We start from the raw sequence: 20373 nt of genomic DNA on the forward strand, positions 1-20373 counted from the left end.
GAAATAAATTAAAAGAAAGGAAAATTTATTTCGTACGACTGATCCAGTTCTGGTTTTAGCTACATGCATTGACTTACAGAAGTGTAAAGGTCAAAAATGTTATTTTGTTTAGTTTCCCAAGTCATTCATGAGATTTTTATTTGGGTGATTTATTTTTTTTATTTTGTTTTGGTGGCAAAGTTGTCAATAGTACGCCCTATTGACCAATAATGCACATTATTGATAAAGAGTGCACTACTACTCGCTTGCACCCTGAATTCCTTCCCTACTCCCCATGGCTCTGGCATCTCTCTCTCTCCCTCTCTCTATTGTCAAACTTCTCTTTCTTCTCACCCTCTTTCTGGCCCGGGTTTCCTTCTCACCCCCTTTCCCCTCTACTTATGGGTCCAGCATCCATGTCCCTGCCTCCTCCTCTTCCCCCTGCAGTTCTAGCATCCATATTGCCTCCTCTCATCCCCACTTGCAGTCCAGGATCCATGTCTCCTTCTCTTTCCCCCCAACCCACCTCCACACATCCATGTCCCCTCCTCTCCTCCCACCATGGACATAATATCCATGTTCCCTCCTTCCCCTCAAAATTTATACTGCACAGAAGAAAGGCCCGGCAATCTACATCTGTATTCTGCCACAAAAACTTGATGATTTTCATCAAGTCACTAGGACTTGAACACAAGTTGATGGCACCTAACATCAATCTATGGCCCAGCACTGAATACCCGAGTATAAAGATCCTGCAGCAGGCTGAAAATTGGGAGAAAGGTTTTTATAATCTTCAACTGTGCCCATTGGCTATAGCCAGACCATCATATTCTATTCTTCTCCCTCAATTACTGATTTACCTCCCCACCCCCTTTTACTAAGATGCAGTAGAGGTTTCAACCGCGGCCCAGGGTGCTAACTGCTCTGACATTTATAAGAATTCCCTGGGCCATGGTAGAAACCTCTACCCTAGCTTAGTAAAAGAGGACCTTAGTTAGTTACCCTCTCCCCCTTTTACAAAGCTATGTTAGCAGCTGCCGCACAGCAAAAGCCTCCAAACCCTTTAAATCCCTATGAGCTTTGGGGCATTTACCGCAGAGGCCCGCACTATTGGGCTTTGTAAAAGAGGGGGTTAATTTGCTAACATGTACCTGTCTCGATTTACATATTCTCATTTAAGACTGACAACAAAACTCCATGGCGTGTCAAGTTAACCGTGCTGAAATCAATTTCTTTTCATGAGGGGAAAAAAAAAACAGGCTTTATGTTTCTTAATTCAATTCAAAAGGAGGCCGATGGTGAATTGCTATTTTAATTAGGAAAGGAGTTAACATGGATGAGCACAACACAGAAGAACTGCAATATATTCAGCCATTCCAAAAGTTTCCCTTCCTGTGACCTTTGTAATTAATCAATGATGAGAAGGTCTATCACTAGCAGTTCAATAAAATCATGCTAAGAAAATGCCTTCCTATGCTACACTGTCCTGATGAATAGGAAAATACTCATACTATATAACTTGTCACTAACACAGAAAAAAAGATATGATGAGCTGTGGAAGATTTAATTGATGGGACATAGTAGTTTATGAAGGACATTCATTTTGGATAGCAAAAGCTAATACACTTCTCCCTCCGTATTCGCGGGGGATAGGGGCAGAGCCAGACCGCGAATTGAGAAAAACCGCAAATATTTTCTCATCTGGCTCTGACCCACCCCCACCTCACTCCCACCGGCATCCTGGCCTTACCTGATGGTCTAGCAGGCTTTCGGGGCAGGAGCAATCTTCCTATGATCCTGCCCCGTGCAAATCACCAATAGGAAAGACTGCCATGAGTTCCTGTAGTCTCTCGAGAGACTACAGGTGGGAATGTGCTGAACTATGGGGTGGTTTTCTTCCCCCTCCTCCCCCAAAAAATGCGAATATGTGAAATTGCGAGTGTCGAAACTGCGAATGGGGAGGAAGAAGTGTATAGCCAGCCCCTCAGTATACTGTAATATGAAAAAGCTATGAGGCTACAGAGAGTTTAGTTTTATGGATCTTAAGCAGTGGGGGACTGATGGAGAAAAATCACTTTTCCAGGCCCTAGCCATTGAACAGCCTTCACCCTCTTCTGTCTCGTTACTCACCTCCACAATCTGACCACAACCACGGGGACTCTGGTTAGAAATTATATAAATCTGAGTTTCAAAAGCAGTTATCCAGATAGCGGAAAGGTTGTCCCAGCTTAAACTGCATAGCTATCCAGAGGGCAGCTGAATGTTTTATGAGGGGCCGCTGAAAAGTTCTCAGCCCAACCAAGAGGAGAATGATGTGGAGCCATGAAACTTACAAGTTATCAAACACTTTTCTTGACACTGTTTGTTTCAATGATATAAAATTGAAAAAAAAGTGTCAAAAAAAAAGTGTGGAATAACTTGTAAGTTTCATGGCTCCACATCATTCTCATCTTGGGCTAAGAACTTTTCAGTGGCCCCTCACAGTTATCCATAAAGCTAGTGATGGCCACCAACAAATATGCATTATATATTAAGCACTGTTAAATACTTGTGAACAATTTAAATGCTTCAGCTAGTATTCTAAAACAAAGATGCGTTTGAATGCTGAGCAAATAATTTGCTGGATGAATATAAATTCTTCTATTTGTTTAATTTTCATTATATAGTTTTATTAGAATTTACTAAATCAAACATTAAAATCATGCTGAACGTAGAGAAAACAGCTGTAAGTTAAGAGCAAAAGGGAAGATTCTGGAAGAGCTTAGGAGCCAAGGTGGCAGCTGCATGAGACATTTAGCAAGATGGCTCACTTACCTCCTTCGTTTGAGTTGACTTTTTTGGACCTTATCTGGTTTAGACAAGAGAAAGAGGAAGAAGAAAGCCCATTGTTGTCTCCTTGCAACCCCACTATATTGTTAAATGATGCTGGTAGCAGTATAGACAGGGCTTCCTTAAGCCCTATGGAATGAATGGTATCTCATCAATCTGGAAGTGTTGCTGCCACAGGGGAGCAGAAAGGAGGAACAATGTTAGAGTACTCTGCCTTCCTTGCTGTAGGAGGGTCCTCCTGCTGCAGTGTTCTTCCCACCCTGGGAAGAATTGTTAGTTTTTGGTGAAGCCCAGACCCTTTGTACAATGAGTGAACCAGCTTATTGGGAGGTGGGGGGGGGGGGCAGAATTACTGGATTCTAGTCTGGGCTTGGTGAAACTGCTGTTATTTCTGGTGCAGTTGTTGCTTAGACTCAAGCACTAGATCAACATACTACTTGGTTGGGTTCCTGACAGAGAAGAAGCACATATGCATTAAAAAAAAAGTGAAACATTTAGAAAATTAACTTTGGAGGAAAAATGTGAGATCCCTAAATGTTCCCAAGTCATCAATAATCTCACTGGATAAGTGAACTAGGAATGCTTTGCTAAAGAGCTGAAGATATTATTGGAGGCCATTCTGCCTATTGTAAGGCCACAGTGTTGTCATTTAGTGGTCAAATAGGCTGCTAGTGTAATCAATGGGTGGAACAACTAAACTGATTCTCACTGGACATGGTCACACAGAGGATGACTCTTGATAGTGAGTTTCACTTTGGAATCCGATCACAATACTGTATTTTATATTTTTGATTTATGAATGAGCTATGTTAGAGAAGAGATGAGCTGGCTCAGAGAATTGTAAAGAGCGTGAATCTGTTTTTGTTTCCTTTGATTATTGATAGATTAATGCTTAGAAACATGAAAGCAGATAAAGGCCAAATGGCCCATCCAGTCTGCCCATCTCAATATCCACTATCTCCTCCTCTCCCTAAGAGATCCCATGTAGTGCTGCCCGATTCAGGAAAAAATATTTCGACTCGATTCAGCCTATTGAATCAATTTTTCAATTTGATTCAATTTTCCTGCACAATTGGGTGTTTTTTTTCCAAACATCCTGGTGAGTTTATTTTATTGCCTCTTCACCCCCTTTGCTCTCTCCTACCCACACTGGTGCTGTGGTGTAAACAAAATAAACAAACAAAAAATATTTTCCTCTCTCTGTTAAATCCTAGCTCACGTTCACCAGCTCTGGCAAGATACAAATTTCAAATCTGACACATTGTAATCACAAAACAGAAAATAAAATTATTATTTTTTTTACCTTTTGTTGTCTGGTCATTTTTCAAATCATGTTGGTCCCAGGCTCTGTAACAAATGTCTTCTGATAACTATGCCAGGGTCTCTTGCCCATTTATCATTTTCTTATTTTTCCGTGGTAACCATCCATCTTCCATTTCTGTCCTCCCCTTCCATTTCCGTCCTCCCCTTCCATTTCCCTTCCCTCCCCTGGAGGTCTGGCATCTTTTCTTTTTTCTATCTCTATTCCCGTAGCTGCAACGATGGACCCCACCATCCCCAGATCCACCATCTCTCCAACTACCCTTTCATCAAGCATCTCTTCCTCTTTCCCCACCTGCTCTTCCTTTCTCTTTCTAACTACCCTCCTATCCAGTATCTCTATCCCCCACACCATCCCATGTGTCCAACTTCTCTCACTTTCTGTTCTTTCCCTCCCTAAATCCCATTGTCCACCATCTCTCTTCCTCTCCTGTTTTTAGATTCATTATTTCTTCTATTCCTTCCCCATCTCCCCTCTCTATGATCTCCCTGGTCCATCTTTCCCCTCCACCATCCATCTTCCCCCCTCCACCAAGTTCATTTCTCCCATCCATCTTTTCCCCATCTCTCTTCCAGTCCTCCAAATCCCCCAAGTCCATCTCCCCTCTCCCTCCATCTACCTTTATTTTGACGTTACAATGTGTTGCTGGTGGCGGTAGTTATTTAGCGATCTACTCCTGACACCACTCCTTGCATCTTCTCTCCACTGCGGCCCGCCCTCAGTGAAAACCTCCTGTTTCTGCTTGGGCGGCCAAATTGAGAGAAGACGCCCAGAGTATCGGCAGGATAGTGAATTGCATTTGTTACCGCTGCTTTTGCCTGGCCAGGGAGGAGAGGAGAAATACTAACATCCGGGAAGGAGAAAGCCTTTGCAAAACTGGAAGTTGCATCAGAAGCAAGGACTCAGATGGGAAGCCTGAATGGGTCTCTAGCAAGGGGGCTGATGAATCGGTAAGTCCAATTTTCTTCAAAAACAAATCGATTTGAATCGATTCACCCAAAGTGAATTGGACACTTGATTTGAATCGCAAATTGGGCAGCACTAATACCACATACCTGCCCCATGCTTTCTTGAATTCAGACACACTCTTTGTCTCCACCACCTCTATCAGGAGACTATTTCATGCATCTACCACCCTTTCTGTAAACAAGTATTTCCTTAGATTATTCCTTAGCCTATCACCTCTTAACTTCATCCTATGTCCTCTCACTCTGGAGTTTCCCTTTCAATTGAAAGAGATTAACCTCATGTGTATTTATGCCATGTAGGTATTTAAACATCTCTATGATATCTCCCCTCTCCCGCCTTTCCTCCAAAGTATATATATTGAGATCTTTTAGTCTGTTCCCATACGCCTTATGACCACCGGCCATAGTAGCCTTCCTTTGGACCAAATCCATCCTGTTTATATCTTTTTGAAGGTATGGCCTCCAGAATTGTACACAATATTCTAAATGAGGTCTTACCAGAGTCTTATACAGAGGCATCAATACCTCCTTTTTCCTACTGGCCGTACCTCTCCCTATCCACCTTAGCACCTTTCTAGCTTTTATCATGGCGTTTTCAACCTGTTTGACAACTTTAAGATCATCACATACTATCACACCTAAGTCCCACTCCTTTTTCAAGCACAAAAGTTCTTCACCCCCTAAACTGTACAATTTCAGCATTTTCTCCATATATTGTACTCAAATTTATAATATTTTATTTATTTTATGATTTTCTATTTGATGAATAGTTTTGCTGCTAATGTCATAATTGTTTTCTTATTGTGATACTTTTGAAAGTTTTAAAAAATAAGGACAGAAGAAAATATGCTTTTCAAGAGAAAATAAATCATTTTTGGCTATTTAAAGCACATTAGAGGCCAAGTGAATAAAAAATGAAAAGACAGTTGGAAATCAAATCCCTATTGTATCTCAGCACCTTTCATACAGGATTGTTCATGAACACTCGACTAGGCATATGAATTCAAAAGCTGTTTTAGTTTGAAGAAAGGTAATGATTATCCTCTAAAATAGCAAAATATCTACAAGGATATTTTAACATTAATGCAGTTCCCAGGGTAAGGATTATTGACTGCAGTGCCAAGATTTTCCTGCACGCTGTCTGCATGCCATAAGTAAAATCAGAAAAAACTATTACTCATTCATATTATGGGAAATACGAATATAGTACAGTGCTTCTGTCAGGCTCAGGGATAGATTTGATTCTCAGATTAGTCTTTTCAGTTACAAATTTCAAGGAGCTTTTAAGTTGTTCCTGGAGGTCCCCAGTAAGATCCATAGCCAACTACTACTATTACTACTGCTATTATATCTAGAGCGCTACTAGATGTACGCAGTGCTGTACAGAGTCATGAAGGAGACAGTTCCTGCTTGAAGAGCAGACAAACAGGATGCTAGGATGGAGGACACAGTTAGGGGGATGGTTAATCTGATGGCTAGGGTGGTGAGCAGTAGGCAGTGGAGAGTAGGGTTATGAATTGAAGGCTATATCAAAAAGATGGGTTTTCAGTCTAATTTTAAAAAAGGGAAGGGGTGTTATGGACGAATTCAGGTAGTTTATTCCAGACATTCAGGACAGCTATATGAAATGAGCCAAGTCTGGAATTGACAGTGGAGGAGAAGGGTGCAGATAAAAGCAACTTATCTAAGCAATTGAGTTCTCGGGGAGACACATAAAGAGAGATAAGAGAGGAGAGATACTGAGAGGCTGCGGCTTGAACACACTTGTAGGTTAGTAATAGGATCTTGAATAGTATGCGAAGGTAGATAGGGAGCCAGTGAAATGATTTGAGGAGAGGGGTGAGTGTCATGAGGTTGGCAGAAGATAAGTCATGAGGCTGAGTTTTGCACAGATTGCAGTGGGGAGAGGCAGTTCAGCGGGAGACCTGTTAGAAGTAAATTGCAGTAGTCTAAAGCGTGAGGTTACGAGAGTGTGGACAAGAGTCCGGGTAGTGTGCTCAGAGAGAAAGGAGCAAATTTTGGCAATGTTGTAGAGATAGAAGTAGAAAAAAAAGTCTCCCCTTGCCCCAAGATAGAAGTGACAGGCTTTAGCAGTCTGTTGGATGTACAGTGGTGCCTCACACAACGAACTTAATTCGTTCCAGGAGCAAGTTTGTTATGCGAAAAGTTCGTTATGTGAAACGCGTTTTCCCATAACAATACATGTTAAAAAAAATAATTCGTTCTGTAGCATAAAATATGCTAAGATGACATAAAAAAAGATAAATTTTTGGTTATTATTTTTATTTAGATACATCTAAAAAACATAATTGTTTTTTAAAACAACACACATTTTTTAAATTTAAAGACAGACTAAGTAGAGTCTAATTTTACAGTGAGAGAGGGCAGAAGTCTCAGCGGCAAAAAACTGGGACTTAACTGTTCATTTTTTTTTTTTTTTCTACCGTGTTTCCCCGATGATAAGGCAGGGCCATCAAATAAGACAGCCCCCCCTTTTTAGAAAAAAATGTAAAATAAGGCACCCCCCCGCAAATAAGCCACCCACCGATACCTGCGCTTACCCGAATCGGGTGGTACGGTGGGTGACTCCGTGTGGTCCCTGGCACCCCCCGACACGATCGGGGCAAGAGGGAGCTCAAGCCCTCTTGCCCCCCCGTACTCCCCGACACGATCGGGGCAAGAGGGAGCTCAAGCCCTCTTTCCCCCCCGACTCCCCGACACGATCGGGGCAAAAGGGAGCCCAAGCCCTCTTGCCCCGCCGATTCCCCAACTCCCCGACAATATCGGGCCAGGAGGGAGCCCAAAGTCCTCCTGGCCACGGCGACCCCCCTAACCCCACCCTGCACTACATTACGGGCAGGAGGGATCCCAGGCCCTCCTGCCCCTCGACGCAAACCCCCCCCCCCCCCCAACGCCCGCCCCCCCCCAAGAACCTCCGACCGCCCCCCCAGCCGACCCGCGACCCCCCCTGGCCGACCCCCACGACACCCCCAACCCCCTTCCCCGTACCTTTCTGTAGTTGGCCGGACAGACGGGAGCCAAACCCGCCTGTCCGGCAGGCAGCCAACGACGGAATGAGGCCGGATTGGCCCATCCGTCCCAAAGCTCCGCCTACTGGTGGGGCCTAAGGCACATGGTCGGGTGATTATCAAAGGCAGCAGACAGGTCAAGGATGAGGATTGAGTAAAGGTCCTTAGATCTGGCTAGATTTTAGCGAGGGCAGTCTCTGTGGAGTGTAAGGGGTGAAAGCCAGACTGTAGAGGATCAAGAGTCTGTTAAGATAAAAGTCAAGGCAGCAATGGAGGACAGCATGCTTGAGTAGCTTGGATAGGAATGGAATAAGGAAGACAGGGTGATAATTGGACATGCAGGTGGGATCCAGTGAGGGTTTTTTGAGAAGCGGCTTAACCACTGCATGTTTGAAGGCATCAAGAACAGTTGCAGTGGAAGGTTGAGGATATGGTAAATGGGAGGGCTAACAGTATGTGAGATAGGGTCAAGCAGTGGAAATATGGTCTGAGGGGTACGTAGTAGGCTTGGCTGAAGACAGAATTTGTGTGGTTTCTTCCTCCATGATTTCAGAGAAGGAAGAAAAGTTGGCTGGAGTTGAAGGAGGGTTGAGAGGATGAGACAAAGCAAGGGGAAAATGTGTGGTTGCTTCCTGAGTTGTTTGAGTGAAGGAAGAAGGAATGAGGTGAGCCAAGTCAGGAGAGTGGATTGGGGATTGGGGAAAGGGATATGATGTAGCAGCAAATTCAAGGGCGATATTGTGAACCTTGTCATGGAAATCTTCAGCTATCATCTGGGGAGAGAGAAATGGAGGGGTCAGAGGAGGTGCTTTGAGGATGGAGTTCAATGTGGCAGAAATGGTTGGGTATTGAAAAAAGGGAGTTAGTTAGCTGGATACAGTAGTCTTGCTTGACCAGTGTAAGAGCAGAATTAAAAGTGGTCAGCATAAATTCAAAGTGAATGAAGTCAGTGTGTGTGTGAGATTTGAGCCAAACAAGTGATTACAGGAACATAAGCAGTGGATACTGGGAGTGAGCAAAGGTTGAGGTTTGGTACGTCTGACCGAGTGGGCAACAGGGGAAGCAAGGGTATCCAGAACAGAGGAGAGAATAGAGTTGTAGGATGAAGTAGCCTCGTGGACAGACTTGGATAACATTGTGGAGAGGAGAAACAATGATAGAGAGTGTGGAAGAACTGAGGGCTTGAAGTTTTTGAAACTTTTTGGTGATTACTGGGTGTGGCTGAGGGGGGAGGTGAGTAATTGTGAAGGTTATCAGATGATGATCAGAAATGGGGAGCAGTGAGCTATAGAAGTTGGAGAGCAGTTGGAGAAGAAGACAAGATCAAGGCAGAGGCTGTAGTGGTGGGTGCAGGAAGTAGAGCATTGCTGGAGGTCAAATGAGGAGGTTAAGGCAAGTGTCAGAGGGATTGTCAATGTGAATGTTAAAATCCAAAAAAGGAGGGAGGGGGAAGATGAATCAAGGAAACCAGAAAGCTAGGAGTCAAGTTTGGTGAGAAAGGAGGAATGAAACTTGTTGGGGGGAGGATAAATGACTGCTATCTGGAGAGGTAAAGAAGTGAATAGCCAGACAGAGTGGAATTCAAATGAGGAAAGGCTGTGTGATTGAGGTGGGAGAAGAGGTTGAAATCTGCAAGGAGAGAGAAGAAGCAACACTGCCGCCTCAACCAGTAGGGCATGGTGTATGGGAGAAGTGGTAGCCCCCATGGGAGAGGGCAACAGCTGTAATGGAATCAGGGCAAATTCACATCTTAGTTAAACAAGCTGGTGGAGGGAATGGGAGATAAAGAATAGGTCATGAATGTAGGGCAGTTTGTTGGAGACAGAATAAGCATTCCACAGGGTGCATGACAAAGGGAAAAGGTGTGAGAGAAGAATAAGGATAAAATCAGAATGGTTACACATGTGGGAAAATAGATAGTATGAAGGAGCGCACTTCGTCGTGTGACACATCGCATCACTACCCTGCGATTGAGCCGGGTAGTGAAATGACGCCTATGACTAGGCTAGGCAGGGGAAAATATTCTCCCAAAGAGATAAAACACTACCTACACCAACACCTCAGCACAGAACCACAGCCAGGCAAGGAAGTGAAGAGCTGGAATTAGAGAAGGAAGAACAATGGGTAAGGGGAACTAACATTACTCAGGATATTGTTCCTAGGGGAAGGATGCACCACACATCTTCTAACATTCATGGGCAACACAATTCCAGGCAACACCAGGAACATTCCAGTCCTCAATTTAGTTAGGAACAAGTCACACCTATTGCTCATTATCCAGAGGCTTATAGGGACCAGCAGCAGTGCTCAGAGAGGAGGCAGCCACTGAAACAACCCACACTGGAGGGGGAAACAGAATGGGAACAGGAGACCAGTTCCAAGGGCACGCATCAGCATACCTCAGCCTAACACCCAGGTCAGATCTAACTTTATGGAAGCTGAAATGTTACATGAATTCATGAGGGAAGCTTCAGATAATGAAGATTTTTTAGACCATAAGGAAGTCATGGACTTTAAAGAAGGAAATGTTGATTCTGACCAGTGGGATATGGAAACCAATGGGGTTTAATGGAAGTTAGGCTGAGACATTGACAAATAGCAAAACTGAGAAGTTAAATGAACTTGCTAGTTTGTTGTGCTAGTTAAGGGGCTGGCTGTCTCCGTGACCTTAAGGCAAAAGAAAGGTTTCTGAAAGCCTTTGCGGCTTGTGAGGGTTCCTTGCATTCCTTTTGGGCAAGAATCACAGAGTTTCTAGGCTGTGGCAATTAGCACTGCTCAGCCTTGGCAGTAGTTTGGAGACCTTTTCCTTTTGGGGTTTTTCCATAGACTGGATTATGGGTCCTAGTTGGGAGGCACCACAGCCAGCGGTCATTGTGGGAGGAGGTCCCTTCTGCCCTGAACTCTGCATCCAAGGAGTTCAGAGGCAAGATCCAGTCTAAAGATGCCAGAAGTGATTGTAAGCAAGAGACTATATTAAACCGCATGAAAGTATTTTGAAAGTAGTTTGGACTATTGCACGGAGATAGAGTGGAGTCATTTTTGGACTATATCTGGGAAAGACAAGTTTTTTTCTTTTTTGAAATGTGAATGCAATTGTGGGTTTTGAAAGCTGAAGTTCCTATTGGCATAAATAATTTTGTGTTGGAAGCAAAACTGGGTGTTTTTTACTTGATCCACCAACTCCAATTAGTACTAATAAATCCGTTCGGTCAGCACCGTGTGCCCTGGGCTCTTTCGATCACTCCCGCTTGGACGCAGCCTGGCTTGGTGATAATATATTCCATTTTCTGGGCCATAATGTCCTTGTCATTCGATTGAGGCACACCAAGACTCTGCAACTCTCTTACTTTCTCCTCCAAATGATTCAGTCTGGTGGTCTGCTGTTCCAGCCCATTAGCTTGACTATTTACCATACCAGATAAAATTTTACAATCAGAGGGAAGGCTTGAAGGTCAGCCACATGCAACATGCAAGAGCCACTGCCCGCATCCCTGCAAACAAGTGTGGCTGAAGGCAGGAGCAGCTCAGCTGGACGGCCCTGAAGGGAGCGAGTGTGGCCCTGGAGCAAGCAAGTGAGGGAGACAAGGGATATCAACGTGGGACAAAAGAAGAATGGAGTGGGGGAAGGAGCACTTGGATATGGAAGGAGCACAAATTTGTGACAAAGGCAGGAAGGGATGCACAAACTCGGGACATGGAACATAAGAACATAAGAATTGCCGCTGCTGGGTCAGACCAGTGGTCCATCTTGCCTAGCAGTCTGCTCATGTGACGGCCCTTAGGTCAAAGACCAGTGCTCTAAATGAGTCCAGCCTCATCTGCGTACGTTCCAGTTTAGCAGGAACTTGTCCAACTTTGTCTTGAGTCCCTGGAGGGTGTTTTCCCCTATAACAGACACCGGAAGAGCATTCCAGTTGTCTACCACTCTCTGGGTGAAGAACTTACTTACGTTTGTACGGAATCTATCCCCTTTCAGCTTTAGGGAGTGCCCTCTTGTTCTTCCTACCTTGGAGAGGGTGAATAATTTGTCTTTATCTACTAAGTCTATTCCCTTCAGTATCTTGAATGTTTCAATCATGTTCCCTCTCAGTCTCCTCTTTTCAAGGGAGAAGAGGCCCAGTTTCTCCAATCTCCTCCAGCCCTTTAACCATTTTAGTTGCTCTTCTCTGGACCCTTTCAAGTAGCACCGTGTCCTTCATGTATGATGACCAGTGTTGGATGCAGAACTCCAGGTGAGGGCGCACCATGGCCCAATACAGTGGCATGATAACATTCTCCGATCTGTTCGTGATCCCCTTCTTTATTATTCCTAGCATTCTGTTCGTCCTTTTCGCCGTCACTGCACATTGTGTGGACAGCTTCATCGACTTGCCAATCGTAACTCCCAAGTCTCTTTCCTGGGTGATCTCTCCTGTATTCATGCATGAGATTTTTGTTACAGACATGCATCACTTTACACTTATCCACGTTGAACCTCATTTGCCATATCAATGGGAGGGGGCATGAACTTGGGACACAAGGGAGGGAGGAAGGGGACATTAACTTGGGACATAGGAAGAAGGGAGGGAATAGAAAGGGAGAATTGTTGGGCATGGGTGTGTGAGTGAGAGGGAAAGGAGATGGTGCACATGTGGAAAGGAAGAAAGAGGACAATTGAGCAGAGAGAAAGAAAGAGGGAGAAGAGTGACGTAGTAGAGATACATGGGGAAGAAAAGGATGAGAGGGAGAAATGTTGGATATGGTGGTGGAGAGGGAACAGAGGGACAGATTGAAGGTGGAGGAATGTTGAACATAGTAATGACGGGAGAGATGTGACATGATGCTGAAGGAGAGTGATAGAAGGAGAAATGTTGGGCATGGGTCTGCTGGGCAGTGGTGAAAAATGCTGCACATGATCCAGGGGATGAGAGAGGGAGAAATGTTGGATGTGGCAATAGAGGGAGTGGGAGAGATGCACCATGGAGATCTCTCTTTTTTTCATCCTTTCCCTTTGCAGCAAGGGAGGGAATGAGAGAAAGACAGTGAGAAAGAGAGACAAGTAGGAAGAAAAGTTGGACTCATGGAGGGACAGAGAGAGATGTTGATTTGGGAAGGGAATGAGGTCCAGAGGAGAGGAAGCGTGTATGAAGTAGAAAGAAAAAAATATTGGATGCACAGTCAGAAGGTAGTGCATCCAGAGACTAATAAAATCACTAGACAACAAAGGTAGGAAAAATGATTGCATTTTCAATTTAGTGATCAAAATGTGTCAGTTTTGAGAATTTATATCTGCTGTCTATATTTTGCACTATATTTGTCTATTTTTCTATAGTTGTTACTGAAGGAACATTGCATATTTTATAGTCATCTGCCTTGACTTCTTTGAAAGAAAAAAGAATGTAAATGATTAACATTTTCTCTGAATGTGTGTTTTTTTTTAAATTTTGTGGTTATGATTATGTATTGTTAATAAGATTATATTGTATGTATATGAAAAATGAATGGAAGAAATTGCATTACAATTAGTACTATTATTATAGGGGTAGGGTCTGGGGCTAAGCTTGGGTGGGTCTGTGGTGAAGCTTGGGTAGGTTTGGGGTGGAGTTTGGGCAGGGGTACTTGGTTGATATTTGTTAGAATTAGGGAGTACATAGCTTGAAGAAGTTGAAAAACTCTGGCTTCGGGCAACTTTCTGCACTGAATATTACTACTACTACCTATCATTTCTCTAGCATTGCTAGACGTACACAGTGCTATACATTAAACATGTAAGAGAGAATCCCTGTTCAATATTACCTATCTCTGGATACCTCTCAGCTTCTTGACCACCTGAATAGTGTTGAGATGGTCTGCAGAGATTTTCAGTGGCAAATTGCATTATTACTGGAAACTTAGCACCAGTTCAAAGCTGGCATTATTTTTTTTGCCTTGCAATACTGGGCAACTTATGTTCTGAAGCTCATTCCACCCCAAAGCACACCCCTCACAGCTCCTCTGCCTCCAATACATACCCTAAAGCCCCCTCCATAATTCCTCTACGATGCCTGAATCATACCCCAAAGCATCCCTATTGACCTTCCACCCCCTGAAACACAGCCTAAGACAGTGGTCTCAAACTTAAACCCTTTGCAGGGTCACATTTTGGATTTGTAGGTACTTGAAGGGCCTCAGAAAAAAATAGTTAATATCTTATTAAAGAAATGACAATTTTGCATGAGGTAAAACTCTTTATAGTTTATAAATCTTTCCTTTTGGCTAAGTCTTAATAATAATATTGTAATTTATTGCTAAAGAGGCATATGATCAAGAAACTGTTTTATTTTACTTTTGTGATTATGATAAACATACCGAGGGCCTCAAAATAGTACCTGGCGGGCCACATGTGGCCCCTGGACCATGAGTTTGAGACCACTGGCCTAAGACATTCCCATAATTCCCCACAAGCCTACTCGATCTAATCCTTGGTTGTCCAGTTGCTCTACCCCTTGCAAACCTTGGTTCAAAAGAGTGGCTGTTAGGATCAGATTGCACTATTAGAGCTTCTTGCCTCTATATATTATTTATTTATTGGAATTTATTAGTTGAGGAGCTTAACATAAATAACTTGCATTGTGTTACTAGCATTACAATAGCAAAATGAGACATTATAAATACAGCTGACAAGGTAAATTGGAAGATACCATGTTTATAGATATCACAATATTATTTTGCATTTTCTCATCAAATCATTGCCACTACTATTATTTATTGATCTTTTCCCAGTCCTATTAGACATACATAGAGAATACTTAGAACTTCCTATAGTACCTGTTGTCTTCTGGCAGCAACGTAGTTAAGTTTCACCATCTCTTTCCCAAACTCTTTGAAACGATTTGCCAAGTCTTGTTCATTTGTAGCATTTTTTACAGATTCCAGAGCTTCTTCTACCTAGAATTTAAGAGTGCATGAATCAGCAACTAAAAGCATTCGTAATGCAATAAATGAATGTAGGTGCTGCAAAATGTATGGCAAATAAAGTTAGAAGTCCTGATAAGATGACTGGAAAGTTACACATACATCTGACTAGATTTTCTGACTTGTTGGAAGAATCAACTAGCGGCAGAGACTGGCCAGCAGCTGGGCACCCAAATTCCATTACATTGCATAAACATGGAAGGGGTACATGTAACTAATAGTATTCTTCAAGTCAGTGTCCCGCAAACTTTGTAGAGCTGTGGCATACTAAACGTAGTGGCCGCGGCTTGAGGCATTCGGAAGTGCGCGGACATCAACGTATTGACATCACTTGCATGTGTGGCATCATCACATCAATGTCCATGCATTCACATAGGCCCTCCAGATAGGTCTTGAGCCACCAGTAGGGGGGGTGCCAGCAGGGAAGACACACAGAGAGAAAAAGAGGCGCTGGTGCCGGCTGATTGCCTACAGGGTGTGCCTCTTGTCATGAGAGGCATATCCTGTAGGCAGTCAGCTGGTACCGATGCCTCTCCTCCTCTCCAGCGCCTCATGACACATCTGGAATCTTGAGTGGCACACTAGTGTGCCGTGGCATACAGTTTGCAATACACTGCTTTAAGTGATGTCAGCCACTCCCATGCCACACCCAAGCTCCACTCACATGATGTATGTTAGCCACACCCATGCCTCTCCCAAGCTCCGCCCTTTGCATTTATGCACGTCTCCTTATGCATCTGTTACAGAAAAATGCTCAGTCACCTTGCTGCCACTTGTGAATATAAGTGTATGTTTAACCACAAAAGTTCTAGTATTCTATACATGTACATGCTCAAATGGCCTGCAGATGTGAGCATCCAGTTATACACCTTAGTATTGAAAAAGGAACCCCTTTTATTCTTTTCAAAAACAAATGGCTTGGTGTACAGTAATAAAACTTTGGTTCACCAATAGGCCTATGATAGAATTATGAAATAATTGTGCAAGAAATATGTAGTGTGATATGTATTATTTGAGAATTAAGATGTCATTTTTTACCATTAGTCAACAAGTGTTTTTTGCTAGGAAAATAAGCACATAAGATTTTTGAGACAAACAAAACATTTTGGAGCAAAATGTTTTCTTAAAGTTCTTTTGTAAAAAAAACAGTAGTCACTTGTGGACTGAAGAAACATATCTGTAAGGTTGATATCACCGACAGGATGCTAGTGAGTTGCACCAGGGCATTCTGGAGCAGTGGGAGCACTTGGACCAGTGTGCCATCGATAATGGTATTATGCAGTGGTGAATGCAACGTAGCAAAGTGAGACAATAAAAACATGCACTTTAAAACAGTCAGTGCAAATAACATAAACTTGGCAAATTTTTGAGTGGAAATTAATTTTGAGCATATTGGAGGAAATTCTATGTTAGGTGCCACTAGGCGCCTTAATTACAGATGCCAAGTGCCACTTAACTGAAATTCACATGCAGTGTTTTTTAATGGGTTATATGGTGTGGTACATGACCACATCATTTAAAAAATACCCATTAAACTTTTTTTTTAACTGATCATTTAGGTTGCTCATGTATAGTGTTAAACAAAAACAAAAGTACAATCCAGGTAGTCTGCAGTGAAGCACAAATGGAACAAACAAAGAAAAAATTGCAGACTTGGTTTATTTAAATAAATATATATTGCGGTTAGTGTCACCATCTTAATACAAACCAGGGGACCACAGAGATTTTTCTACGGAGAGACTTTCTCAGCGATTATTTTTCTTTTACACAGGCTCACATTTATTTCTGTTGCGGTTTGCTTTGTGATCTTTACAAATTAGGAACCAAGGATGAAGGTGTGTTAACCGAAACATAGACCGTATTGGGTCCCCTGGTTTGTATAAAGGTGGTGACACTAACCACAATATGTTTATTTAAATAAACCAAGCCTGCATCTTGTACTCTTGTCTGCAGTTCTTTTCTTTGTTTGTCATTTATAAGGTTACCATATTTACAAAGGAAACCCCCAGACACAAAACCCCATCCCGTTCTGCCTCCAGCCCCAACCTGTTCTGCCTGAGACCCAACTGGTTCCGTCTCCAGCCACGCCCAGTTCTGCCTTTAGTCCTGCCCAGTTCTGCCCCTAGCAAGCCTCTTCTCTTCTGTGACAAGCTCCGGTCACTTCTGGAGGGCCTAGAGCATGTGCGGATGTGTGTGATGTCATCTGCGCATGATCAGAGGCCTTCCATTCGCATCATGGTCTACAAAGCCAGCATATTTAACCATCACCATTGAGCCTTCAAACTTCTAATTAGAGAATTAAATTGGGCAAATTTTTCCCCATCCCCTTGGGAACTTATGTTCCCGTCCCATCCCAGCGAGTCCTTTTCTTGTCTATGCCCCATTCCTGCTAGCTCTGTCCTCACCTGCACAAGCCTCAAACACTTTAAAATCAAATGTTTGAGGCTTGTGTGGTTAAGGCAGAGATTACAGAAATGGGGCAGGGACAGTGACAAAACTCATGGGATGGGATAAGAAAATTGAATTCCTGTGGGGACGGGAAACAATTTGCCCCCATGTCATTCTCTACATAAGAGCATAAGAATTGCTACTGCAGTCTGCTCCTGCGGCGGCCCCCAGGTGAAAGACCAGAGCCCTAACTGAGATCAAACCTACCTGCGTATGTTCTGGTTCTGCGTATGTCCAACCTTGTCTTTAATCCCTAGAGGGTGTTTTCCTTCCTCCAGAAGAGCATTCCAGTTTTCCACCACTCTCTGGGTGAAGAAGAACTTCCTTACTTTTGTATGGAATATATCCCCTTTTAACTTTAGAGAGTGCCCTCTCGTTCTTCCTATCTTGGAGAGGGTGAACAACCTGTCCTTATCTACTAAGTCTATTCCCTTCAGTATCATGCCCCCTCTCAATCTCTTCTTTTTGAGGGAGAAGAGGCCCAGTTTCTCTAATCTCTCGCTGTACAGCAACTCCTCCAGCCCCTTAACCATTTTAATTGCTCTTCTCTGGACCCTTTCGAGTAGTACTGTGTCCTTCTTCATGTACGGCGACCAGTACTGGACGCAGTATTCCAGGTGAGGGCGTACCATGGCCTGGTACAGAGGCATGATAACCTTCCTCCGACCTGTTCGTGATCCCCTTCTTAATCATTCCTTGCATTCTGTTCGCCCTCTTCACCGCCATCACGCATTGCGTGGATGGCTTCATCGACTTGTCGACCAGTACTCCCAAGTCTCTTTCCTGGGGGGGTCTATCCAAGTATCACCCTGGACATCCTGTATTCGTGTATAAGATTTTTGTTACCAACATGCATCACCTTACACTTATCCATGTTAAACCTCATTTGCCATGTTGCTGCCCATTTCTTGAGCGTGTTTATGTCCTGTTGCAGGTTTTTGCCATCCTTCTGTGTCTTCACTACTCTGAATAGCTTTGTATCGTCTGCAAAATTAATCACCTTACTCCGTCGTACCAATATCCAGGTCATTTATAAATATGTTGAAGAGCACGGGTCCAAGCACCAAACCTTGCGGCACTCTACTCGTGACGTTTTTCCAGTCCGAGTATTGTCCATTTACCCCCACTCTCTGTTTCCTATCCGCCAACCATTTTTTTATCCATATGAGTATGTCACCCTCGATTCCATGGCTCGCAATTTTTCGTAGTAGTTGTTCATGCGGAACCTTGTCAAATGCCTTCTGAAAATCCAGATATACAATGTCGACCAGCTCGCCCTTGTCTATCTGCCTGTTTACTCCCTCAAAGAAGTGCAACAAGTTCATCAAGCAAGATCTCCCCTTGCTGAAGCCATGCTGATTGGTCCTCATCAGACTGTGTCCATCAAGGTGATCAATGATGTGGTCCTTTATCAGCACCTTTACCATCTTTCCTGGTACCGAGGTCAGACTCACCGGTCTGTAGTTTTCCGGATCTCCTCTCAAACCTTTCTTGAAGATCAGCGTAACATTCACCACTTTCCAGTCTTCTGGAATCCTTCCCGATTTGATCGACAGATTGGCTATCAGTTGAAGCAGTTCACCTATAGTCCCTTTCAGTTCCTTGATTACCTTTGGATGGATGCAATCCAGTCCCGGGGATTTATCATTTTTAAGCCTATCAATCTGCCTGCATAACTCTTCTAGACTGACCATCAACCCTGTCAGTTTCCCATCTTCTTTTCCCATGTATAGACTGTCAGTTTCCGGTATGTTGTGTATATCCTCTTCGGTAAATACAGATGCAAAAATTGTGTTCAGTTTGTCGGCGATGGCTTTGTCCTCCTTTAGCACTCCCTTTATTCCATGGTCGTTTCCCCTTAATATATCGAAAGAATGGCTTGAAGTTTTCTTGCCTCTTTGGCTATTTTTTTCCTCATAGTCTCTTTTGGTCCCTCTTACCACCTTATGGCACCTTCTTTGATGCTATTTGTGCTTTTTCCAGTTTTCATCCATTTTTGACCTTTTCCATTCCTTAAACGAAGTCTTCTTGTCTCTGATCGCTTCCTTCATCGCTACAGTGAGCCACGCCAGTTCCTTGTTCTTTTTCCTCTTGGATCCCTTGTTGATACATGGTATATATAGATTTTGTGCCTCGGTGACCATGTCCTTAAAAAAGGACTATGCTTGCTCTAGTGTTTTTACAGTGCTTATCCTCTTCTTAATCTTCTTCCCCACCATGAGTCTCATCCCTTCGTAATCCTCTTTTCAGAAGTTCAGTGCCGTGGCCGTTGTTCTGGATCGATGTTTTGCTCCTGTGTCCAGGTTGAAGCAGATCATATTGTGATCACTCATTCCCAGTGTCCCCTCTACTTCTACATCTTGCGCCGGTCCTTGTAGTCCATTTCGAATTAAGTCTAGAATTGCATTTCCTCTCATTTTCCTTGACAAGTTGTTCCAGGAAGCAATCGCCCACAGCATCCAGGAACTTGGTCTCCCTACCGCAGCTGGAGGTGCTTAGGTTCCATTCTATCCCCACATAATTGAAGTCACCCATGATAACTATGTTGCCTCCCTTGCAGTTGCGTTTAATCTCGTCCGTCATCTCTCCACCAATTTCTTCGGACTGCCCTGGGGGTCGGTAGTAGATGCTGATCTTCATTTCCGTTCCATTTGTTCCTGGAATTTTTACCCATAGAGACTCTAACTTATTCTTCATTTCTGGTGTGTTCTCTCCAGTAGACTCAATTCCCTCTAACGAGTATCTGAAAAGATTTTGGACAGTTGGCTCCTGGAATTCAAACGGAGGACCGTGAGCTGCAGCTAAGTAACCAGTTACATAATAACTATGAATGTTTGATTTCACTGCTTGGTATTGGGCAGTTTAT

General features: G+C 43.4%; 1 protein-coding gene across 5 annotated transcripts in view; it reads right to left on the minus strand.

The window, feature by feature from the left end:
* Positions 1-20373, minus strand: part of CTNNA2 (catenin alpha 2) — a 1640869-nt gene that overhangs the window by 1334728 nt on the left and 285768 nt on the right. For all 5 annotated transcript variants that reach the window (XM_033952687.1, XM_033952678.1, XM_033952696.1 and 2 more), the window contains one exon: positions 14913-15032. In XM_033952687.1, the coding sequence (XP_033808578.1) occupies positions 14913-15032 (120 nt within the window). The remainder of the gene's footprint in view (positions 1-14912; positions 15033-20373) is intronic.

Source organism: Geotrypetes seraphini, chromosome 1 (assembly GCF_902459505.1).
Source record: "Geotrypetes seraphini chromosome 1, aGeoSer1.1, whole genome shotgun sequence".
NCBI lineage: Eukaryota > Metazoa > Chordata > Amphibia > Gymnophiona > Dermophiidae > Geotrypetes > Geotrypetes seraphini.